We start from the raw sequence: 26,394 nt of genomic DNA, 5'->3' as shown, positions 1-26,394 counted from the left end.
CAGCTTCATAGATTACCACACCAACATACCTAGTTTATTCTTCTAATGTATTACAGACAAAACTTATTTTCCCAAGCACCAAAAGTATAGTAGTTGTTAAAATAAATGTTTCTGTCAGATTTTAAAATAAAATCCTGAAGCTCTGTGAAAAAAAAGATCTGTCTTTAAGTACAGAGATATTGTAAATATCTCTTATGCTGTTATAAAATGAGAATCCCAGGGTCCTGACAAAAAGCACTTCAATAAATGTCTGTGAATGTTGATGGTATATCCTAGAGTTGACAGAGGAAAGTCTTTGACTCCATCCTCTGTGTTTATAGCCTCATACTCAGACCATATTCCTTCTAATAAAGGTTCTTTGGAAGGTATGTGCTAATAAGAATAGCTGGGGTTGGGTTAAAACTTCCCATACACAAAGCACAGCTAAAAAGGTGTGAGGAGAGAACATACAATTGAGGACAGAGAGCAAAAAGAAAATTCATGGAGCATGAATTTTGAGATGCAGTTTTGCAATGACTGCTCCCAGTCAAGTCAATCCTGAAAAAAGTCTAGAGGAGCCTGACAAGCTTAACATGGCCTGCTTGAGGTGATTCAAAACAGGGAAAATATTTCTGTTGAGCAACCTATACATGTTGATTTTAATTTCTAGGCTGAAGACTTAAAGTCTATAACCCTTAGAGAACAAAAAATAAATCACACAGGATCACAGATCTTTCATAATGTCTGCTTGTTATTTTTTGCTTTCTTGTTGTTATTGTTTTTAAAGAAAACCAAGCAGTATCATGCATTCTTTTCCAGAAAACCTGGCCAACACTTAGAGCAATTTAGGAGTTGAGAAAGTACGGTAAAGGTAAATTTTTCTTTGCCATAGTTCATCATCACAGGGAAAAAAATCAGGAGAAATAAAATTCTTAAGTTGGATGGTTAAGCACTAGAAGATCTCTGCAAAGAGGTTACTTGGGCATAAGTAGCTGGAAGTGGCTGTGAGAAGAATCTGGGAGATAGGCAGTGTGACATTAGCATAGATTTCTCCCATTTCTAAGTCCCCAGAGAGTCCCCACCCTGGGTGAAAGTGGCAGCAGCTCTGCCAGGCTGCAGCTTGTTCTCCACAAAGCCATGCTTAGGGCCCGTCGTTATCTCATAGACAAGCTGCGCGTCCTCGGTGTCTGGGTCCATGGTCAGCAGTTCCTTCTTGGTGATCAGGTTGGTTGCCTAGAATAGAAACCCATTTAATTTAATTCCTGAGGTGGGAATAAAGCAGGAACAAGACCCTCTGACTCAGATTTAATTCAGTTCAACAATGATTTACTGAGTGTATTTACTGCATGGAAAGCTCTGTCAGGATTGGAGAGGCTATGAGGATGAAAACCATTCCAGCTTCTGCCCTTGAGGTATTCACACTTAATAGGGAAAGAAAGGCTCATGCACAAGGTCAATGTGGCAAGAGCTGTAATGGAAGACATAAAAAGAGGGCTGTACACTTTTTAAGAGAAAGAGAGAGAGAGAAAAAGATTAATTTCATCTGGAGTTGAAGGAGGATGGATTGGAGGCAGTGGGATTTGAGTTGGGCCTTGAAAGAAAGTTGGAACTTTGAAAGAATAATTCAGTACAGGGAAGGTGGCCACTTTCCAGGAGTCAATTATGATACTTGAAATAGAGTAAGAGAAACACACTGTACCCTGATATTGCCCAAATACACTGGCTGAACTTTCATTCATTCATTCATTGAAGTATTTAGTGAGAGCCAAGGTTTGAGCAAAGAAAGAGGGTGGTCAAGAGCATTGAAGATTTTTTTAGGTCTAGTAAGGTAAAGACAGATAATTGGCCTCTGGATTTGCAAAATAGAGGTCATTGGTGACTTTAATAACAGTTACTGCAATAGAGTAGGAGTAGGGGGTAGAAACCCAATTGGAGAATATTGAGACGAGAATGGAATTGCTCTGAATAAGGTGGGGAAAAAAGATCAAATAGGGCACAGGGGAAATTGGCACTAACTTTAATTCATGTTTGTTTTTGTTTTTTTTAAACCCAACCAGTTCAATTAGAAGCTATAGTGCAATAGCTACACATACAATGAACTAATCAGCTCCATGGAGATGGTAAACAAGCCACATCCTAGAAAGAATACCACCCACAAATGCAAGAAACCAGTTCTCAACTGAAGAACTATGTTTGGGTGGGGATGTGGATTTAGTGCTTGACATGATTACCAGGTGAAAATTATGGCATAGATCTTAAAATGACCAATTTCGAAATTAGGAGAAAGAGAAAGTAATGCCTAAAGTACAATTCATCTGTGCACACTTACCTACAAAAATGCCCCGCTTCTTCCTCATTTATGGTAGACACTCGATATTTTCCAAAATCCACCCTCCCCTTCTTCTAGTGAACAATGTTTTAGCTGAGCCTCTGCCTGCCCAGCTAGAGATGTTATTTCCCAGCCTCCCATGCAACATTTGGGCCATATGAACAATTTATTGCCAATAAATATGAGTGCAAGGGATGTATTCAATTTCTGTAACACTTGCTTAATATGGAGTTCCTTGCCCCTCTCTTTCTGTTTCCTCCTTCCCATATGCTGGTACAGTTGTCCCTCGGTATCTATGGGGATTGGTTCTAGGCTTCTCTGAGGAATACAAAATCCATGGATGCTCAAGTCCTTTATATAAAATGGCATAGTACTTGCATATAACCTATACACTTTCTCCTGTATACTTTAAGTCAAGATTACTTATAATACCTAACATGGCACAAATGCTATATAAACAGTTGTTGTACTATATTTTTAAAATTTGTAGTATTTCTTATTTTTTTTCCTTCAAACATTTTTGAGCCACAGTTGTTAGAATCCACAGACGTGGAACCTGTGGATACTGAGGGCCAACTGTATATTGATGAATTTCTGAAGAAGTTTGGCCAGGAGTCAATGGCAACCACTTAGTGATGGCAGAACAATAAGGTGGAGGGAATCCACCTCTCTAAGTGCTCATGTAGAGCCCTGCACTGCCCACTTACTTCCACCCTATATGTGAGAAAAAAATAAATAAACTTCTATCTAGTTTGACCTACTATATTTTGGGGTCTTTTCAAAGAGCATCTTAAACTATACACAATTGTAACCGATCCTACACAAGTTTATCCTAACCAAACTCATGGAGCTCACTAATCTCAGGAAAATCAGTTTATTTAGGGAGGGATAAACAGGTGAGCTGAACTGGACTTCTATTCATAAGTCATTGTCGTGAAGAAGGATGTAGCCCAAGTTGGGTGGTGTGAACATGACAGAGGGGCAGGCCTTACCTTGCCATCCATGTATTCCAGCCACTGGAGTCCCAGGTTGGTGACAATTCTAGGCGTGCCATCATCTACCGGGAGGATGTCTACTCGGAACGGCTGAGGTGCTGCTGTCATAATCTGAAGGGGAGGGCAGAAAAGAAAACTCATCATTCACAAGCACCTGAAGTATGTCAGGTCCAGGGCCTACACAGCTGTAACCTCTGAAGTCTGCTGACACTTCAGAGATGAGGGATGGGCAACTGAGCCCGTTTCCATCCCTTATCATCCTGGCACAAGGCCTAAGGGAGAAAGCTGAATGATAGAGTGAGAACAATGTAGGAAGAAAAGGAAAAACACAACAACAACAACAACAACAACAAGAAGTGGCATTTCACTTGCTATGGAAGTTGGTTTTTACACACCTATGTCTTCTTTAGTTGAGTTCGATACTGCCTCGGGATGAAAAAAAAAACAAAACAGTACTTTTCCTTTCAATAAACCCTGTTAAAATTTTCATGAGAGGCTGACAAAAATAATCATTAAATTGTTAATGTTGAAATTTCTAGGTGGGATTATGCCAGATGTGAAAGAGGTTTTCATGGGAAGATCTTTTCTTTTTTTTTCCTTTTCCCATTGTTGCTGTCTGTTTTAAGGGAGAGCTCTCTATATGAGGGTGAGGGGCAGAAGAAATCAGAAATAAAAGCATTTGTGGTAATAGCGAAAACGAAATTTCATTTATAATCCCATTCTCACAGATACACACATGCATGCATGCAACACACACATCATAAATTGGATCAGCATCTCTCTGTTCCTGGGTGGATACGGCAAGTTGGGACACAGGGCAATGAGACGTTGGCTTTTCAATCTCCCACAAGCCACCTTCTAAATAATTTCCATTTTTTAAATGACATCGTCCCTCCAGAGACCTGTTGTAACATTTTGTTTATAAGAGCATTAGCCCTCTTGCTGATATATCCTGAAATCTTTTTTCTCTTCTGAAAGTCAAACTAACTGGGGAGCAGCTACAGTTTGGGAGGGAAAAAACAAGAGTGATGACTTGCCAGGTGGTGATGCTGTGCAGACACCGAAATGGCAGGAAAATCCCAAGAGCCATCCCACTGACATACCAGCTAACTGAGAATGACCTTCTCACAGACTGTTTGTCTCTAAAGGACACAGAGGATCTTTTTTTCCAGGAAAATAATCCTTCATCGTCAAAGTAGAAAAGGAGCTGTGCAGGCCTGAGAAGTGGATCCTTTTGTTACACTGGAAGTATAGAAAGGTGTACACATGCCGCTCACTAAAACTGCCTCCCCCAGGTCAGACACAGATGTAGGGGTGCCCCCAGGCCCACCTTTCACCAGAATTGAAGTTTTTCCCAGGCGAGGTTTATGAACTACAGGAGAGCTGGCTAACAAACGAAGGGATGAGTAAAAATGGCGGCAAGGGAATGGAAGGGGAATCAACATTTCTTCTGGATATCTGGATGTTAGAAGACAGCGATTCCTTTAGGAAGTAAAGCTTGACAGTTGCACAACCTCAAGAGAAAAGCATTTTACTGGTTTCACAAGCTGGTTCTAAAATGATGATGATGATGGTGATGATGATGATGATGTTTACAGCTTCAGTTTATCTGATGTTCCCTGTGTTCCAGGCACTGGGCTTAGTGCTTTATGTACATCAGGAGAATATGTATCACTTCCACTTTACAGATAGGGAAAATGAGGCTTGGAAAGTTTAAATGATTTACAAGTACATTCAGTTTGTACATGACAGGGCTGGAAATTAAATCAGTATCTTTTAGGATACACATGCAGAACAATGAACCTGGACCCCTCTCTCTCACCACATACAAAAATCAAATCAAAATGGACTAAAGAATTAAACCTAAGACCTCAAACTATGAAACTACTACAAGAAAGCATTGAGAAAACTCTCTAGGACATCAGTGTGAGCAAAGATTTATTAAGTGTTATCCCACAAGCACAGGAAACCAAAGTGAAAATGGATAAATGGGATCACATCAAGTTAAAAGGCTTCTGCACAGCAAAGGAAACAATCAACACAGTGAAGGGACCACCCAAGGAATGGGTGAAAATATCTGCCATCTACTCATCTACAAGGGATTAATAAGCAGAATATATTAGGAACTTAAACAACTCTACAGGAAAAAATCTAATAATCTAATTTTAAATTGGGCAAAAGATTTGAATAGACATTTGTCAAAAGAAGATATACAAATGGAAAAGAGACATATGAAAAGACGCTCAATATCACTGATCATCAGAGAAATGCAAATCAAAGCTACAATGAGATGTCATCTCACCCCAGTTAAAATGGCTTTTATCTAAAAGACAGGTAATAAAAAATGCTAATGAAAATGTGGAGAAAAGGGAACCCTCATACACTATTGGTGGGAATGTAAATTAGCACAGCCACTATAGAGAACAGTTTGGAGGTTCCTCAAAAAACTAAAAATAGAGCTACCATACAATCCAACAATCCCACTGCTGGGTATATTCCCAAAAGAAAGGAAATCAGTATATCAGAGAGATATCTGCACTCCTATGTTTGTTGCAGCACTGTTCACAATAGCCAAGATTTGGAAGCAACCTAAGTGTCCATCAACAGATTAATGGATAAAGAAAATGTGGTACATATACACAATGGAGTACTATTCAGCCATAAAAAAGAATGAGATTCAGTCATTTGCAACAACATGTATAGAACTGGAGGCCATTCCCTTAAGTGAAATAAGCCAGGCACAATCAAACATCACATGTTCTCACTTATATATGGGATCTAAAAATCAAAACAACTGAACCCATGGAGAGAGAGAGGAGAAGAATGGTTACCAGAGGCTGGGAAGAGTAGTAAGGGGGCAGAGATGGTTAATGGGTAAGAAAAAAAAGTTAGAATGAATGAATAAGGCATAGTTTTTGCTAGCATGACAGGTGGCTAATGTCAAAAATAATTTAATTGTGCATTTTAAAATAACTAAAAGAGAATAACTGGATTGTTTGTAACACAAAGGATAAATGTTTGAGGGGATGGATACACCATTTTCCATGATATGAGTGTTAAACATTGTATGCCCATATCAAAACATCTCATGTACCCCATAAATATATATACCTACTATGTACCCACAAAAATTAAAAATAAAAAATTATTTTAAAAAATCAATACATTTTGGATGCAAAAACCACACTCTTATCCACTGCTATTTCTCAAAGACTGAGAAACTCTGGTTAGGCTGAGGGGACCTAGTCCAAAAAGAGAAAAACAATCTAGAGATATACAATATTATTCAAAAACCAGATGAAAGGAAAATTAAGGAGTAAAGGATGGGCAAAAAGAAAAAAGAAATAGCAGTAATACTAACAACAAGAACTATCACCATTTATTGAGCACTATTTGTCAATGGTGTTAAGCACTTTATGTGGATTACGTCCTTGGATCCTTAAACCAACTATTTGAAGCAGATAATTACCGTCCATTTTACAGACGAAAAACTGAGGCTTAGAAATGTAATTTACCCAAGGTCAATCTACTAGCTACTGATAGAACGAGAACTCAAACAATGGTATGCTTGATGTAAAACTCCATGTTCTGCCTCTGCCATGCAGTGCTAGGCTACCTCCTCCAGTGTCCTCACCCCTCACCTCTTTTCCCCCTTCCTCAATGATAAAGAAGGGGTTTGTCCCATCAGAAACAGTGAAGGTGAACCGGTCCTTGAGGGAGTTACTGCCGTCATGGCTGTAGCTGACCCGGTTCTGGTAGATATCTTCCATGGTGAAGATGGAGGTGAGGTGGAAATGCTGCCCATTGCTGGTTCGCTCGATGGTGCCATGGCGTGGAGGCTGCACGATGGTGAATGTGACAGACTCGGCCTGTCCGGAAGGCAAAATACCAGAGGGGAGGGAAGCTCATAACAGAAACCAAAAGAGTGAGTGATGCCCAATTGCTGATCAAGGGTAGTAGAACCCAAAGACATTGATAAAGTAAGGACTGTATTTTCTTTATAGACACCAAAGATAGAGCTAAAGAGAATGACCATACTGTTTGCTACAATTGCGCTTATATTCTGGTACCTTCAGTTGTAAGATTAAAACATTTAAATTTCTTCTCTTCAGGTCATGGGGGAAAGCCTGAATTTTTAACCTCTACCAAGATGAAAGAAAATAGACCTTTTTAAACTGTTCATTTCCTTCCCCTACATCTACCCAAAACTCTTATATACAGAATTTCATATGCATCACAACAGAAGCTAGCTTCTCATTGTTAATTACTGCTTCTCTGGTGACCCGCAGAAAGAAACAGAGGCATAAAATCCTTCCCAAGACTTTCCAAGGGTTTCCTACCAACTTAAAACAAAATGCCAAGGCCTAACTAGGGCCAGCATGGCCCTCTTTGACCTAGCCCCAGGGTTCCTCTCTGGTCTCATTCTTTTCTCCTGCCTGTTCAATGGGTTCCAGCCTCTTGGCCTCTTGCCACCTTTGCTACAGTTATTCCCAGAGTCTAAGTGCACTTGATCACAGTGCCTTTGTATTTCTGGTTCCCCTGTCTGAAGGGTGAATTCTCCAAGATAACTGCATAGCTTGCCCTTTTGCTTAATAATGTCTTTGCTAAAGTATGACCTCCTCAGAGAGGCCTTCTCTGGATACTCTAAAGCAGCATATCTATCAATCTCTATCTCCCTCATCTCTCTTTATTTTTCTGCATAGCACTTATTGTATCTGATATAATACGTTCCTTCTTTCTTTACTAGTAAGTCTTTCCCCCAAACAAAGATAGTAGACTCTCTAAGCCTGCAAATTTATCTGTTTTGTTACAGCCCTGTCTTCAGCATCTACAGCAGAGCCTAGAACCTCATAGGTAATTAATATTTGATGAAAGAATCAATCAATCAGTGAGTGCTGGCACAGAGAAGGGGATACATAGAACTAATTAATAAGTGTGGCAGTATGAGTTTACGTGAGCTAAGTCATGTCAGAATGTGAGATGCTTTAATCTGGAAGCATGAGAATAAAAGCTTAGTCTCCACATGTCCTGTTTTACTGCACAAAGCCTAGTCTTTCAGGAGGCTCAAATTGTAATAATTAGTTGCCATCAGAGAAGTCTGGATGAAGGAGGTGAAAGGGAGAAAGGGTATATAGGTATAGAAAATCCCTGTTCATGCTAATGGGAAATAATAACATTGGGTAAAATGTCATCTACCTGGTTTTCTGTAAATCAATACAAAATCAGCATGTTAAAAGGATTGTTACATGTACTCAAGGGAGAGGATGGATGTATTTAGGTTTTCAGAAAGGGTTTAAAAACAATTTGATCTCAAATACATTTGTTTTTCTTTTCCAGAAGGCCCTGGTATCTTCTGTTTTTTAATCCTTCAAGGATGCTTGCACTCACCTTACAGCTCCTCCCTACCATCAGGATGCACAGCTGCAACGTGATAGCTGCCACCAGGTCAGCTTCTCATTTAGCCAGAGAACCCAGGGGAAGAAGTGCTCTTACCTCTGTGTCAGCATCCACCGCCTTAAGCTCAAACTCTGTGATGGTCTTCCTGACGCCCTCCTGCACCCGCATTCCTAAGTTCTGTACGACGGGCAGCGAATCATCGACAGGGTGAAGAGTGATATGGAAAGTCTGAGTCACCTAGAATGGCAGGAAAGTGCAGGTGGGACACCTGTCCCTAGCACCTACCCAACAAGTCCAAGGTAGGTGCTCTCTACTTTTCTCTTTCACACACTGCTGGCACAAGTCAATAATTAGGAGCCCCAGAGCGAGTCCTCTTGGGCAAGAGCCAAAGTGGCTACAGAGGCTGCCCCTACCCCTTGACTGAGAGCAGAGGAAAATGAAGCTCTCCTCTCACCAGTCACTCTGCCTACTCCATTCAAAGAAGATGGCGAGGAATCAATACTTTTCAAGGATGGAGTTCAGTGCCTCACCTACCTCATTGACTCCATCAGACAGTGTAAAGCTGAAGGCATCTGAACGTTTCTCAGCCTCACTAGAATGGACATACTGAACATTTCGTGAAGTCAGATCAGCTTGAGTAAAGGAACTAATCTGGATACCTAGAAAAAGGGGAAGAGAGAAACAGAGACAGGATATTAAAATGCTAGCCATATATCTAAGGCTAGGGAAGTGTCATACTCTCACCAGATAGAGAGTCCTTTGTATTTTTCTTATAGCATTTATTTCCTCCACTTGAGGACCTTGTTGTTAGAGTTGTTTGTGGATACAACAGCATATATTCTGTGGGAACACATGTTAACTTAATTATAGTGGCTTCTATGCGCAAAGCCAACAGCAGGTGTTCAATCAATGTTACTCTTCTTTTTCTTGGGTTTTACGTATGTAGGTAAAATTTGTGAAAGGTAGAGCCATTGTCTTATTCTCCAAGCCCCTCTCTGTTCAGTTTTGTGTTCCCCCAAGCTTCACAGTCCTTTCTGAAGACCTACCCTCATTTTAAATATTGCATAATGGTTTAGCTTTTAAACTAACGTTACAGGGCTTGGCTACACACGGCCTTGTTTCTGTGATTGGTGAGCCATCCCTGGCTGCCATAATTTTATTGGATATTCTTCAAGGTTCCTTTTAACTCTCAGGTCTACGATTCTAGCTTCTCCCATCCCACTTTAGCCAGTCAGCCAGTAACAAAACTTACCACATGACTCTGGGGCATGAGCAATTATTCCATACCAAATCAAAAATGACCTGGAAAAACAATATCCTTTAATAACATAATAGAGAAAAAATCATTTTTTTCTCTATTTTTTTCTCTATTTATTTCATTCCAGAGTCATTTTTAAAGCAAAAAATTTGAAAGAAATTTTAAACAATGGTAAACTATCCCATAAATGTGCAATATCTCTGTTTTAAATGCCTCACAACATTTAGCAAAACAACTTGAAATTGTTGCTTCTATCTTAGGGCTGCTAGGGCTCATACCCAGGTGCCAATCAAGACTGAAACGAAAATGACATCTTTTAATCCTCCAGCACAAATTCTCTCTTTCTGATTCTGGGTTTTGAGGTATTAATCCATTTAATCTAGTCCTTTAGTTTGGCCCTGAAATTGATTTGCTGTTTTCTGGGTTTGGTGATTTATCATTGTTAACCTACAAAGAAAATAAAGATTCTACATTGACTCATATATTTAAGGGTGACATCAGTATCACTGCTTTATCTTTAAGAAGTTAAAAAAAATCAGCACACATGGTTTACATTTGCATCTCTCCTTATCATCTGAAATTTGTCACCCAGATACAATAGCCTCCCGAATATGGGGGCATTAATTTTTTGATGAGGCATTTTATGTTTCTGTGCTTGCTACATCAGTTCTTGCAGGCAAGAAATGTTGCACCCTGTCTTATAGTTTTGTCTTTTGGCTCTGGACAGAAATCCATACCATTCTTTAAAAATTTAACAACTTCAGACTTGCTGCACTGAGAAATTTAAATCTCTTCCCCCTGCTGTGAATCCACTCTCACAGCTCACAGGAAAATCTCATCTGGATTCTCACCATCAACTGGTCACCTAATTCACTGTTCCCTTTACGGAAGTCTAAGACTGATTAAGAAAGGTGATAGATTTTGCCTTCCTCTTGAGATTGATTTTTTAAACATTTTTTATTGAGGTAAAATTGACACATAATAAATTACATATATAGACAGTGTGCAATTTCTTTTTCTTTTCTTTTTCTTTTTTTTTTTTTCTGAGACAGGGTCTCACTTTGTTGCCCAGGCTGGAGTGCAGTGACACAATCTTAGCTCACTGCAACCTTCACCTCCCAGGTTCAAGTGATTCTCCTGCCTCAGTCTCCCAAGTAGCTGGAATTACAGGCATGCGCCACCATCCCTGCCTAATTTTTGTATTTTTAGTAGAGACTGGGTTTCGCCATGTTCGCCAGGCTAGGCTGGTCTCTAACTCCTGACCTCAGGTGATCCGCCTGCCTCGGCCTCCCAAAGTGCTAGGATTACAAGCATAAGCCTTTGCCTCCGGCGTAAAGTGTGCAATTTCATAAGCTTTGGCACACCCAGAAACCATCACCTCATTCAAAATAGTGAACCAATTCATCACCCCAAGTTTCCAACTTATGCTTCATAATCCTTCCATCCTTCCCTTTCCCGTCGCCTACCCCAACCCAAAGCGACCAATGAATCGCTTTCTGATGCTACAGATTAGCTGGCATTTTCTCTACTTTTTAATAAATAGAATTATATAGTATATACTATTTCATGTCTAGTTTCTTTCATTTAGCATGCCCCATATATAAAGCTGCTGTGATTATTAGTGTGCAAATCTTTGTATGGACATAAGCTTTCATTCTTCTTGGTAAATCTCTAGGAGTGAAATGCCTGGAATATATGTTAGGTGTATGCTTAATTTTTCAGGAAACTGCTAAACTGCTTTTCCAAGGTGGTAGTACCATTTTATATTCTCACTATATTGCACGAGAGTGCTGGGCTTGATCTTAGTGCGACTTTCCCAATTCAATCTAGCAAATATTGAGCACCTACTATGGGTGGAACATAGTTTAAAGACTGCTTATTTATGTTGAATTTTATCTTTTAACAACTCTGCGAGGTTGAGGTTAGCACGTTACCCCCATTCTGTAGATCATGACACTGTAATTGATGTAATTAAAAAGTTATGTAATGTACCCAATGTCGCATAGCTAATAAGGGGGCAGTGATGACACTGAAACCCGAGGCGGTCTAATTTCAAAGTTTATGCCTGCTAGGAGCACTTTTTGTAAAACTTATCTAGACAAGAAACCTCTTGGATTTCACTCTTCTTTAAAGTTTTTTCAATATGAAAGTAATATATGCCTATTAAAGAGAATGTGAAAAATCTAGACAAGTAGGAAAGAAAAATCATTCATAGACTTACCACTGAAAAAACAACACAATATTTTTGAGTAGTTCCTTCTAAAATGCTTTACTGGCTATATCCTTTTTCTTGTCTGAAATATTGATTTTGATGGGTTTTAATATTATCATTTAAATGACACCCATAAATATGTGCCAGGGGCAACAAGTTGCATCTAGAACCTGAGTTTTAAGAGGACAAGGATTTTTTCTTGTTTCTTCACTGATGTGCACCTAGAATAATCCCTGGAACACAGTAGATGCTCAAACCATATTTGGTGAATTAATTTAGATTATCCACTGTAATCTATACCTAAGAGGTTCTATTGAGCACATACAGTCATGCGTCACATAATGACATTTCAGTTTTGGTCAACTACAGACTGCATATGATGGTGATTCCATAAAATTATAATACTATACTTTTTCTATGTGTAGATATGTGCAGATACACAAATACTTACTATCATGTTACAATTGTCTACAGTATTCAGTACAGTAACATGTTGCACAGGTTTGTTGCCTAAGAGCAACAGGCTATATGCATATAGCCCAGGTGTGTAGCAGGCTATGCCATCTAGGTCTGTGTAAGCACACTCTGTGATGTTCACAAAATAATGAAATCGCCTGACAATGCATTTCTCAGAATTGTTAAGCAATACATGACTATATTTTCAATCATCATCCACTTTTTATTTTTAAAATTTTAGCCTTTGCTAAATTGGGTTTTGGAAGACTTCATCTGCTCATTTGCCAGCAAGGTGGTGTTTCTAATAACATATTGTCCCTACCGCTGTCACAGCAGGTAGTTGCTATTTGAAATATCTTGAAGGGTTTTAATCCCATTGAAGGTGTTTTCAATCACTAACCTGCTGGCTAAACTATGTATCTGGCAGTATTATGGAGACCCACATTAACCCTGTCAGTCTTTCCAATTCCCCTGGAGGGCCAGCACGCTAAAGAAAGCACAGTCCAGGTCAGGGAAATGGTGTGGAAATAAAGCATCTCTGAAGAAATTGCCTTCTTAACAGCATGTTAGATGATGCCTCAGTCCTCCCACTTGCAGCACAGCTGTGGGCAGTTCTATGCATGTTACCCATGTCCATGTCCTATCTCAAGCTCATCCTGTGGGAGACTCTCAGCCTTCCTGCTTCAGGATTTTTGAAAAGTCTCTTGTGATGGAGTTGAATTGCACCCTTTCCCCACCACAAATTCATATGTTGAAGTCCCAAGCCCCAGTATATCAGAATGTAACTTATCTGGAAATCGTGTAATTGTAGATGTAATTAGATCACATGAGGTCATTGGGGTGGGCTCTAATCAAATATGACTGGTGTCATAAAAAAGGGAAATTTGGATACAGACATATCCAAACAGGGAGAACACCACATGAACAAGAAGATGGCCATCTCCAAGCCAAGGAGAGAGGCCTGGGGCAGGTCCTTCCTTCACAGCCCTCAGAAGGAGCCAGTCCTACCAACACCTTGATCTCAAACTTGCAGCCTCCAGAACTGGCAATAGATTTCTGTTGTTTAAACTGCATATTCTGTGTAACTTTTTAATGGTAGCCCTAGCAAGCTAATATGCCTCTGCTCTCAGGGAGAACCCAAACCAAGACAATGGGTGCATCCTATTTTGGTTGGTCTCACAATACTGAAAGAGGTTGAAATAAAGAGGAAACGAAATAACACCATTGCTAAAGTATCACCTCTGAGAATTGTTTCCCAACTAACCCCCACCACTCTCTTAGGTGGAACCTGCCATGTGTGCTTTGGGCTCCCCCTGTCCTCTGCCATGTTGCTACCGAACATGTGTGTGAATTATGTGTGTACCAAATTATGTGTACCTGGCTACTGAAACACATGTGCACATATCTGTCTACATGTCTCCCACTTCCAAAATGTAAGTATTCTCTTGTAGCAGCTACTCAGTAAGTGTTTGTTGAAGGGAGAAAGGAAGGCAGGGAGGAAAAGAGGGAAGGAAGCAATTCTAACATGACAAGTACCATATGTATGTAATTACAACTCAGCTTGTAAATAGAATTTCATTGGGGTCCTTTTAAAAGACACTCATATTCTAAGCCCCATCTCTAGGAGACTCTATTTATTGGTCTAGGTGGGGCCCAGGCATCATTATTTTTAAACACATGCCACTCACTCAGGTGATTCTAATGTGTAACATTCTAATCACTCAGGTGATTCTAATGTCCAAACAGAGCTGAGAACCCTTGATTTAACAGAAAAGTAGAAAGAATGATCAGAACACCTGCTTTGCTTTCTTTTTTTGTTGTTGTTAAATGCTTTCTTTCTGCTCTATATGAGTCACATAGGCCAGTGTAATACACTGCCTTATTTCATTGTATTTTTTTGTCATCTCTGTAACTGGAACAGTCACAGCCCCCTCAGAGGTAGCAGATAAAATGGTGGATGACATTAAGATCAAGTATTTGATCTTATTCAGTCTGTGCAGAGGTGGGGTGGTGGTTATGTCTGAAGTTACATGAATTCTGCAGGTTTAAAAAAATTATTTTAGATTCAGGGGTACATGTACAGGTTTGTTACAGGGTATATTGTGTGGTGCTGAAGTTTGGGCTTCTGTTGATCCTGTCACCCATATAGTGAACACAATATCCAATAGTAAGTTTTTCAGCCTTTTCTCCCCACTCCCTCCCTCCCCAGTGTCTAAGGTTCCCATCTTTATGTCCACGCATACCCAGTGTTAAGTTCTCACTTATAAGTGAGAATATGTGATATTTGGTTTTCTGTTTTAAATTCTGCAATATTTTTAATAAGAGAAATTGTGTGGGTTTACTGACAAGACTATTTATATCTAGTGAATAAAAATAATGCTTCATATGACTGTTACTAAACTGGTAAGTGCTAAGGGTTGGCCCTTAAAGTGCAGTCATGACTAGGTAGCTTAAAGGGGGCTTAGTACTGTGATTTCTCCGTTAGTGAGGACATGATACAGACTAGCCTCCACAACGATAGAAAACTAGTGAGGAATGAGGATTATGAGTGGGCTGAGGATGCATGCACAACTGAAGAGGTTTAACTATCCTGCAGCTCACACATCCCTGGAGGCAGCCTGGACTCTAGGGTTGTCTGATTTATGGAGGTGGCTGAGTCAAAGGCCAGGACATTACCTGGAAGTTCTCGCTTTGACCTCTCTCTCTCTAACTGTGTATTCCCTAAGGACAATATTATCTGTCCAAGCCACACGGGCTGTCATGATGCTGTCCCTCCATTTTGAAATCTGGTTGAGATGATATTATATGGCTTCTGGACAAAATGTCCACTTCCCTGAGAACTTTCAGAAGTGAGCTTAAAAGGCTAGCTAGGGTAAGGAAGGGAAGAGATGCTTGTTTGAAAGGTGGCTTACCTTTTTTGGAGCTTTAATTTAGCTCCTTCAAGAAATGAGAACTAGGCAGTGAGTACAAAGTAGAAAGTGGAAAATGTGTGGGCGACACCTTGATAAGTTAACTCTTAGCAAGAAAGGGTTCCCTGAAGAGTTTTTTAACAGCCAAAGGGTTTAAGGATTTAAGACGTCTAGACTCATCCTTGAGGGTACTCACTTTCATGGGTACGTTGGTGATGAGTAAATAGCTGATGAAAGGATTTTCAATTTGATGAGGATAAAGCTCTTCATCTGCCTGATTTTAAGATTTAAAAGCAAGATAAGATCCTGAGAATGGTTAAAACAACAATAACAACACAGGGGTTGGTTCCACATTCCCAGAAGGGTGGGGAAATGCTCCGTGTAACCTGTGATTCACAGAGGCTGCATGAAGCTAAGTGCTGTACACAAGGCTTTTCTTCAAGCAGCATATTTTACAGAATTAAGAAGATTTGGGGGCTGACCAGCAAGGAGACCTACCTCTGGTACCCCCTGCCGCTGCCCCCCTGTGGTGCGGAAGTCCTTCTCTGTTTGCCTTTGCTAAGCACTAACATCATCTGAAAAGTTTATTTCGGGCTCTGGTTCAGCTTCCGGTGGACTCCACAGTGGGAGGAAAGCAATTGTGGCTTTCCCCAGGTTGCCCATCAGCAAAGGGCCTTTTAATGGGTCTCTAAATGCCTTTAGGGATTCTGACAGATCAGAGAAGATCTTTTCTTCATCTAGCCAAGCAGCCATTATGTCACTTTAGGCTTTGAGGAAGGTGTGTTGTAACTGGTGAGGGGAATCCAGCACGAGGTAGGCCTCCTTGAAGTATTACAGGAGTAGCAACTACCTAACTTCTGAATGAAGCACGTGGGGTGAGACTGAAATGAGTAAGGTGTTGAGAGTTGTGTTGTGTTGAGAGCTGTCTCTTGGAGCTCTGCTGATTTCAATATGCTCTACCGGGAATAAAGTTAAAACTAAGAGCAAGGATTCAGACTTAGGATTAGATGCCACAGCCTACTGTTTCTCACTAATCCACGACTGGCCTTTTAGACAGAACAATTATTTGGTTCAGGGCTTATCCCATTCATTGCTGGACATTTGTTAATAGCATCCCTATCTCTACCCTCTAGATGTTTGTTTAGCCACCATTACCCTTCAACCCCATCTGAATCAGTGTGACAACTTGTACCCTAAGGGTGACAACCAAACGCCCTATCCCTTGAAAACCAGTGTTGTCCTGGAAATTGCTATATTCCAATATTACTCCTCCCCTGCTTAAAAAAGATATGACTGCTATTAGTTAAGTAATTAGATGCCCAGTTAGAGTCTACATTCTCCAGCCACCTCACAGCTTTGCATGCATATGCTTTTGCCACTGGAAGGTGATATATGTTATTTGAGGCCTGGTACATGGCTCATGCCTGTAAACACAGCACTTTCGGATGCCAAAGCAGGCAGATCACTTGAGGTCAGGAGTTCAAGACCAACCTGGCCAACATGGCAAAACCCTGTCTCTACTAAAAATACAAAATTTAGCCAGGTGTGGTGGTGTGTGCCTGTAATCCCAGCCATTTGGGAGGCTGAGGCACAAGAATCACTTGAACCTGGGAGGCGGAGGTTGCAATGAGCCAAGATCACACCATTGCACTCCAGCCTGGGTGACAGAGTGAGACTCCGTCTCAAAAAAAAAAAAAAAAAGGAAAAAAAAAAAGTGACATGTGTTCTTCAAGTAATGCTCCTAAAACCAAAATGGATGTGGGGCTCCCCTGGCCTTTTCTTTCTTCCTGCTGGCTGGAGAAGGACCACAGCTGTGGCATTCACCTTGGGCCAGAGGTAGAAGCCTCACACTGAGGATCACTGAGCCACGTCACACCCCTGAGCCACCTCACACCCCTGAGCCACCTGCCTTTGGATTACTGTGAGAGAAAACAAATGTCTTGTTGAAGTCATTATATTTTGGGGTCTCCTTGGTCCAGGAGCTTAGCTTCTATCCTAGTTAATATAACTCCTTACTCTAATATCGCAAGAAAAACAGGGTCTTTTGGGTCTACTGATAGACGGAAACCCTGATGTGAGGGTGTGGCCTGCTCAATCTTGAAAAGACAGCGCATACAGGGACTGGACTCTCTTTGGTGACAGAAGGCTCAGGTCTGTCTTCTGCACAGTTCGCATAGGCAGATGGCTCCCTGCATCTCCTATGGGGAAGAAGAGATTTCCCCACATTTCCTGTCTACAGAGGACAATCAATTATAATCAGCTGACCAAGCAAGACAGCATGAAAATAAGCCTATGTCCCAGTTAACAATCAGGAGGGTGTCTGCAGCACCAGTGATTCATAATTCCAGGAGGTCCCTGGTCCCCAAATAAATATCTTGGTGCTCTGTACTACAGACACTGGCCTAGAAGTTGCTCTGCTCTTCTTGGAAATAACAGAACCCCCCCCTCCCCAACTCCAACTTCTGGTAAACCCATCCTCACCTATTGAGACAAGTGGGGTGAGTTGCTGCTCCTTTTTGCTAAGCTGTAGCCAACTACCTTCAGGGAGGCCAGTAAGTAATCAACATGTACTTCCTCCAAAGGGAGGCTTTTGACATGTAAAAACAATCACACTTGGCTAAATTTTGTATTTTTAGTAGAGCTGGGGAGGTAGGGAAGGAGACAGTCCTGGCTAACTGAAACAGAAGGGCTCAGTGTGGGGTTGGTGATGAGGAGGGCAGGGAAGTCCGTTTTATTAGCCACGGGGAGGGGCCCCTCAGAGTAAAGAGAAGAGGACTGGAGCCTTGTATCTGCTCTTCTCAGAGTTACTGGAAGCAGGCAGATTGAGAAAAACTGGTAGGGACTGGGAAAGGTGTGAATTAGGAAATAAAGCCCATTGGAAAAGGGCACCTGAAGGAACCATCCCAGGTAGACAGCATTCCTCCACTTTTGGAGGGTGCTGTTCCAGGAGGAGGGAGAAGCATGATCACCTACTGGCCTCTCCTGAACCACAGCTGGCTTGGTTTCAGTAACCAGATTTTAAGCCCAGGAAAGGCTGAGAGCTGTGAAAACAGAAAAAGCAAATTTGGAGCCCCTGCCTCCCTAACAGGACTCTTAACACAGGTGGGGTCAGGGAAGAGCTGGAGCTGCTACTGACCAGCAGGGAGGCAATGGCAGTGACTTGAGGAAGCTCAGAGCTTTTGAAGGCTCTGCACAGTGTGGATTAGTTGCCTAACACAACAGCCAAGTCTGCCCTTTCATCTTTGGAGAGATACAATCAGCAGCCTCACAGAATTCTGGCGGAGACAATTAGCTCGTGAATTCTTTATCTAATATCTCAGCAGCCAAGGTCTCGGGGGTGCTGCTCTGCAAACTTATCCCAGGAACTTACGGACAAAAAGGTAGGTGACTTGCTCTAATTCCCACTAGGGATTTTAGCCAATCTGTCCATCTCTCTGTACGCCCTCCTGCCATACACGTACAACATGCCCTCCTCCACCATTGCTCTGGACCCAGATGCAGTCTGCCTCCCTCACTTCCTCCATTTGATCACCCTCCACCATTTAAAGCTCATCTCTTCCAAGTCTCCCCTTCATTCACTCTGCTGCAGCCACCCTGGTCTCCTTGCTGCGTCTTGAACATGATTTGCCTGACAGAACCTGCCTCAGGATTTTGATGTTTGCTGATCCCTCTGTCTGGAATGTCCTTTTTTTTTTTTTTATGTATCAGTGTGGCCAGCTACCTGGCTTTCTTCAGATGTCTGCTCAACTGTCATCTTATTATTACAGAGGGCTTCCCTCACCTGCTTGCTCTCTGTGTTCTCCCAGGAATACCCTTCCTTCTCCTAGACACTCATCACCATCTGACACAGCATATATGTGCTTGCTTGCTTGTTGTTGGAATCCTTGCATTAGAAAGTGAGTACAATCAGGGCAGGAACTTCCCCCATTTTTCCGTTTGCCTGGTTGAATTAATGAAGACTCTATAACCTAAAATCTGAAAAGAATCCATGAATCTCTGAAACTCCAACATGCTGTCACTGCTTCCATGTTCCAAGAAATAAAGATAATTCTACCTTTAGATTGTCTTTTTTTTGAGATAGGGTCTTTTTTTCTTCTTTTTTTTAATTATACTTTAAGTTTTAGGGTACATGTGCACATTGTGCAGGTTCGTTACATATGTATACATGTGCCATGCTGGTGCGCTGCACCCACTAACTCGTCATCTAGCATTAGGTATATCTCCCAATGCTATCCCTCCCCCCTCCCCCCACCCCACCACAGTCCCCAGAGTGTGATATTCCCCTTCCTGTGTCCATGTGATCTCATTGTTCAATTCCCACCTATGAGTGAGAATATGCGGTGTTTGGTTTTTTGTTCTTGCGATAGTTTACTGAGAATGATGGTTTCCAATTTCATCCATGTCCCTACAAAGGACATGAACTCATCATTTTTTATGGCTGCATAGTATTCCATGGTGTATATGTGCCACATTTTCTTAGTCCAGTCTATCATTGTTGGACATTTGGGTTGGTTCCATGTCTTTGCTATTGTGAATAATGCCACAATAAACATACGTGTGCATGTGTCTTTATAGCAGCATGATTTATAGTCCTTTGGGTATATACCCAGTAATGGGATGGCTGGGTCAAATGGTATTTCTAGTTCTAGATCCCTGAGGAATCGCCACACTGACTTCCACAATGGTTGAACTAGTTTACAGTCCCACCAACAGTGTAAAAGTGTTCCTATTTCTCCACATCCTCTCCAGCACCTGTTGTTTCCTGACTTTTTAATGATTGCCATTCTAACTGGTGTGAGATGATATCTCATAGTGGTTTTGATTTGCATTTCTCTGATGGCCAGTGATGATGAGCATTTTTTCATGTGTTTTTTGGCTGCATAAATGTCTTCTTTTGAGAAGTGTCTGTTCATGTCCTTCGCCCACTTGTTGATGGGGTTGTTTGTTTTTTTCTTGTAAATTTGTTTGAGTTCATTGTAGATTCTGGATATTAGCCCTTTGTCAGATGAGTAGGTTGCGAAAATTTTCTCCCATGTTGTAGGTTGCCTGTTCACTCTGATGGTAGTTTCTTTTGCTGTGCAGAAGCTCTTTAGTTTAATTAGATCCCATTTGTCAATTTTGTCTTTTGTTGCCATTGCTTTTGGTGTTTTGGACATGAAGTCCTTGCCCACGCCTATGTCCTGAATGGTAATGCCTAGGTTTTCTTCTAGGGTTTTTATGGTTTTAGGTCTAACGTTTAAATCTTTAATCCATCTTGAATTGATTTTTGTATAAGGTGTAAGGAAGGGATCCAGTTTCAGCTTTCTACATATGGCTAGCCAGTTTTCCCAGCACCATTTATTAAATAGGGAATCCTTTCCCCATTGCTTGTTTTTCTCAGGTTTGTCAAAGATCAGATAGTTGTAGGTATGCGGCGTTATTTCTGAGGGCTCTGTTCTGTTCCATTGATCTATATCTCTGTTTTGGTATCAGTACCATGCTGTTTTGGTTACTGTAGCCTTGTAGTATAGTTTGAAGTCAGGTAGTGTGATGCCTCCAGCTTTGTTCTTTTAGCTTAGGATTGACTTGGCGATGCGGGCTCTTTTTTGGTTCCATATGAACTTTAAAGTAGTTTTTTCCAATTCTGTGAAGAAAGTCATTGGTAGCTTGATGGGGATGGCGTTGAATCTGTAAATTACCTTGGGCAGTATGGCCATTTTCACAATATTGATTCTTCCTACCCATGAGCATGGAATGTTCTTCCATTTGTTTGTATCCTCTTTTATTTCATTGAGCAGTCGTTTGTAGTTCTCCTTGAAGAGGTCCTTCACGTCCCTTGTAAGTTGGATTCCTAGGTATTTTATTCTCTTTGAAGCAATTGTGAATGGGAGTTCACTCATGATTTGGCTCTCTGTTTGTCTGTTGTTGGTGTATAAGAACGCTTGTGATTTTTGTACATTGATTTTGTATCCTGAGACTTTGCTGAAGTTGCTTATCAGCTTAAGGAGATTTTGGGCTGAGATGATGGGGTTTTCTAGATAAACAATCATGTCGTCTGCAAACAGGGACAATTTGACTTCCTCTTTTCCTAATTGAATACCCTTTATTTCCTTCTCCTGCCTGATTGCCCTGGCCAGAACTTCCAACACTATGTTGAATAGGAGCGGTGAGAGAGGGCATCCCTGTCTTGTGCCAGTTTTCAAAGGGAATGCTTCCAGTTTTTGCCCATTCAGTATGATATTGGCTGTGGGTTTGTCATAGATAGCTCTTATTATTTTGAAATACGTCCCATCAATACCTAATTTATTGAGAGTTTTTAGCATGAAGGGTTGTTGAATTTTGTCAAAGGCTTTTTCTGCATCTATTGAGATAATCATGTGGTTTTTGTCTTTGGCTCTGTTTATATGCTGGATTACATTTATTGATTTGCGTATATTGAACCAGCCTTGCATCCCAGGGATGAAGCCCACTTGATCATGGTGGATAAGCTTTTTGACGTGCTGCTGGATTCGGTTTGCCAGTATTTTATTGAGGATTTTTGCATCAATGTTCATCAGGGATATTGGTCTAAAATTCTCTTTTTTGGTTGTGTCTCTGCCCGGCTTTGGTATCAGAATGATGCTGGCCTCATAAAATGAGTTAGAGAGGATTCCCTCTTTTTCTATTGATTGGAATAGTTTCAGAAGGAATGGTACCAGTTCCTCCTTGTACCTCTGGTAGAATTCGGCTGTGAATCCATCTGGTCCTGGACTCTTTTTGGTTGGTAAACTATTAATTATTGCCACAATTTCAGCTCCTGTTATTGGTCTATTCAGAGATTCAACTTCTTCCTGGTTTAGTCTTGGGAGAGTGTATGTGTCGAGGAATGTATCCATTTCTTCTAGATTTTCTAGTTTATTTGCGTAGAGGTGTTTGTAGTATTCTCTGATGGTAGTTTGTATTTCTGTGGGATCGGTGGTGATATCCCCTTTATCATTTTTTATTGTGTCTATTTGATTCTTCTCTCTCTTTTTCTTTATTAGTCTTGCTAGCGGTCTATCAATTTTGTTGATCCTTTCAAAAAACCAGCTCCTGGATTCATTGATTTTTTGAAGGGTTTTTTGTGTCTCTATTTCCTTTAGTTCTCCTCTGATTTTAGTTATTTCTTGCCTTCTGCTAGCTTTTGAATGTGTTTGCTCTTGCTTTTCTAGTTCTTTTAATTGTGATGTTAGGGTGTCAATTTTGGATCTTTCCTGCTTTCTCTTGTGGGCATTTAGTGCTATAAATTTCCCTCTACACACTGCTTTGAATGCGTCCCAGAGATTCTGGTATGTTGTGTCTTTGTTCTCGTTGGTTTCAAAGAACATCTTTATTTCTGCCTTCTTTTCGTTATGTACCCAGTAGTCATTCAGGAGCAGGTTGTTCAGTTTCCATGTAGTTGAGCGGCTTTGAGTGAGATTTTTAATCCTGAGTTCTAGTTTGATTGCACTGTGGTCTGAGAGATAGTTTGTTATAATTTCTGTTCTTTTACATTTGCTGAGGAGAGCTTTACTTCCAACTATGTGGTCAATTTTGGAATAGGTGTGGTGTGCTGCTGAAAAAAATGTATATTCTGTTGATTTGGGGTGGAGAGTTCTGTAGATGTCTATTAGGTCCACTTGGTGCAGAGCTGAGTTCAATTCCTGGGTATCCTTGTTGACTTTCTGTCTCGTTGATCTGTCTAATGTTGACAGTGGGGTGTTGAAGTCTCCCATTATTAATGTGTGGGAGTCTATGTCTCTTTGTAGGTCACTCAGGACTTGCTTTATGAATCTGGGTGCTCCTGTATTGGGTGCATATATATTTAGGATAGTTAGCTCCTCTTGTTGAATTGATCCCTTTACCATTATGTAATGGCCTTCTTTGTCTCTTTTGATCTTTGTTGGTTTAAAGTCTGTTTTATCAGAGACTAGGATTGCAACCCCTGCCTTTTTTTGTTTTCCATTTGCTTGGTAGATCTTCCTCCATCCTTTTATTTTGATCCTATGTGTGTCTCTGCACGTGAGATGGGTTTCCTGAATACAGCACACTGATGGGTCCTGACTCTTTATCCAACTTGCCAGTCTGTGTCTTTTAATTGGAGAATTTAGTCCATTTACATTTAAAGTTAATATTGTTATGTGTGAATTTGATCCTGTCATTATGATGTTAGCTGGTGATTTTGCTCATTAGTTGATGCAGTTTCTTCCTAGTCTCGATGGTCTTTACATTTTGGCATGATTTTGCAGTGGCTGGTACCGGTTGTTCCTTTCCATGTTTAGCGCTTCCTTCAGGAGCTCTTTTAGGGCAGGCCTGGTGGTGACAAAATCTCTCAGCATTTGCTTGTCTGTAAAGTATTTTATTTCTCCTTCACTTATGAAGCTTAGTTTGGCTGGATATGAAATTCTGGGTTGAAAATTCTTTTCTTTAAGAATGTTGAATATTGGCCCCCACTCTCTTCTGGCTTGTAGGGTTTCTGCTGAGAGATCCGCTGTTAGTCTGATGGGCTTCCCTTTGAGGGTAACCCGAACTTTCTCTCTGGCTGCCCTTAACATATTTTCCTTCATTTCAACTTTGGTGAATCTGACAATTATGTGTCTTGGAGTTGCTCTTCTCGAGGAGTATCTTTGTGGCGTTCTCTGTATTTCCTGAATCTGAACATTGGCCTGCCTTGCTAGATTGGGGAAGTTCTCCTGGATAATATCCTGCAGAGTGTTTTCCAACTTGGTTCCATTCTCCGCATCACTTTCAGGTACACCAATGAGACGTAGATTTGGTCTTTTCACATAGTCCCATATTTCTTGGAGGCTTTGCTCATTTCTTTTTATTCTTTTTTCTCTAAACTTCCCTTCTCGCTTCATTTCATTCATTTCATCTTCCATTGCTGATACCCTTTCTTCCAGTTGATCGCATCGGCTCCTGAGGCTTCTGCATTCTTCACATAGTTCTTGAGCCTTGGTTTTCAGCTCCATCAGCTCCTTTAAGCACTTCTCTGTATTGGTTATTCTAGTTATACATTCGTCTAATTTTTTTTCAAAGTTTTCAACTTCTTTGCCTTTGGTTTGTATGTCCTCCTGTAGCTCAGAGTAATTTGATCGTCTGAAGCCTTCTTCTCTCAGCTCGTCAAAATCATTCTCCATCCAGCTTTGTTCCGTTGCTGGTGAGGAACTGCGTTCCTTTGGAGGAGGAGAGGTGCCCTGCATTTTAGAGTTTCCAGTTTTTCTGTTCTGTTTTTTCCCCATCTTTGTGGTTTTATCTACTTTTGGTCTTTGATGATGGTGATGTACAGATGGGTTTTCGGTGTGGATGTCCTTTCTGTTTGTTAGTTTTCCTTCTAACAGACAGGACCCTCAGCTGCAGGTCTGTTGGAATACCCTGCCGTGTGAGGTGTCAGTGTGCCCCTGCTGGTGGCTTCCTCCCAGTTAGGCTGCTTGGGGGTCAGGGGTCCGGGACCCACTTGAGGAGGCGGTCTGCCCGTTCTCAGATCTCCAGCTGTGTGCTGGGAGAACCACTGCTCTCTTCAAAGCTGTCAGACAGGGACATTTAAGTCTGCAGAGGTTACTGCTGTCTTTTTGTTTGTCTGTGCCCTGCCCCCAGAGGTGGAGCCTACAGAGGCATTCAGGCCTCCTTGAGCTGTGGTGGGCTCCACCCAGTTCGAGCTTCCTGGCTGCTTTGTTTACCTAAGCAAGCCTGGGCAATGGCGGGCGCCCCTCCCCCAGCCTCGCTGCCGCCTTGCAGTTTGATCTCAGACTGCTGTGCTAGCAATCAGCGAGATTCCGTGGGCGTAGGACCCTCCGAGCCAGGTGTGGGATATAGTCTCGTGGTGCGCCGTTTTTTAAGCCGGTCTGAAAAGCGCAATATTCGGGTGGGAGTGACCCGATTTTCCAGGTGCGTCCGTCACCCCTTTCTTTGACTGGGAAAGGGAACTCCCTGACCCCTTGCACTTCCCAGGTGAGGCAATGCCTTGCCCTGCTTCGGCTCGTGCACGGTGCGCGCACCCACTGGCCTGCGCCCACTGTCTGGCACTCCCTAGTGAGATGAACCTGGTACCTCAGATGGAAATGCAGAAATCACCCGCCTTCTGCGTCGCTCACGCTGGGAGCTGTAGACCGGAGCTGTTCCTATTCGGCCATCTTGGCTCCTCCCCCCTGTATTTTTGTTAAATCCGAGATAGGGTCTTGCTCTGTCACCAAGCTGCAGTGCAGTGGTATGATCACAGATCACTGCAGCCTCAAATCCCAGGCTCAAGCAATCCTCCTGTCTCAGCCTCCCAAGTAGCTACAACTACAAATGTGCACCACCACATCTGGCCTTTAAAAAGAAAAGAAAAGAAACGGGGTCTCACTATGTTGCCCAGGCTGGTCTCAAACTCCTGGACTCAAGGGAGATCTTCCCACCTCAACCTCCCAAAGTGCTGAGATTACAGGTGTGAGCCACTGCACCTGGCTCTAGATTGTTTATTCAGCAAATATCTCTTGTCACTCACATCCCTTCAGCTCCCAGCTTGTGTAGGTTCTCCCCTGAAATTCCTTCCTTTCTTCCATCCTTCATTCAACCAACAAATGTCTATTGAATGCTTACTAGGTACAGGAATTCTCTCTCACATTATTCTCATCTTACTGTTCTCATGGCTGCTGCTCTAGGTGAAATCCCACTACCATCTACCTGGCCAAATGTGAAAGCTTTCTAACCCCTGCCACTGCCTCCTTTTTCTTTCCTTCAGTTCATCCTGTTAGACACTACCTGATGAGTTTCACTTTTCTTCCTTGCTCAAAATTCCACAGTGACTCACTATTGCCTATTAAATTAAATAGAGGTTACTTATCCCAGCTTTGAAGATCCTCCACAAACTCTCAATCTATCCATGAGCCCCATCTCCTACT

General features: G+C 41.5%; 1 protein-coding gene across 3 annotated transcripts in view; it reads right to left on the bottom strand.

Annotated features, from left to right (window-relative positions):
- FRAS1 (Fraser extracellular matrix complex subunit 1) overlaps positions 1-26,394 on the bottom strand; it is a 484,406-nt gene that overhangs the window by 70,596 nt on the left and 387,416 nt on the right. For 2 of the 3 annotated variants that reach the window (XM_004038871.5, XM_055385586.2), the window contains 5 exons: positions 9,235-9,359; positions 8,797-8,937; positions 6,945-7,172; positions 3,301-3,414; positions 1,062-1,212 (listed from right to left, as the gene is read on the bottom strand). In XM_004038871.5, coding sequence (XP_004038919.5) covers positions 1,062-1,212; positions 3,301-3,414; positions 6,945-7,172; positions 8,797-8,937; positions 9,235-9,359 — 759 coding nt within the window. The remainder of the gene's footprint in view (positions 1-1,061; positions 1,213-3,300; positions 3,415-6,944; positions 7,173-8,796; positions 8,938-9,234; positions 9,360-26,394) is intronic. The other variant, XM_055385587.2, reaches the window with a different exon arrangement.

The sequence above is a fragment of the Gorilla gorilla genome, chromosome 3, assembly GCF_029281585.2.
Source record: "Gorilla gorilla gorilla isolate KB3781 chromosome 3, NHGRI_mGorGor1-v2.1_pri, whole genome shotgun sequence".
NCBI lineage: Eukaryota > Metazoa > Chordata > Mammalia > Primates > Hominidae > Gorilla > Gorilla gorilla.
This window is presented reverse-complemented; position numbering and strand designations above follow the sequence as displayed.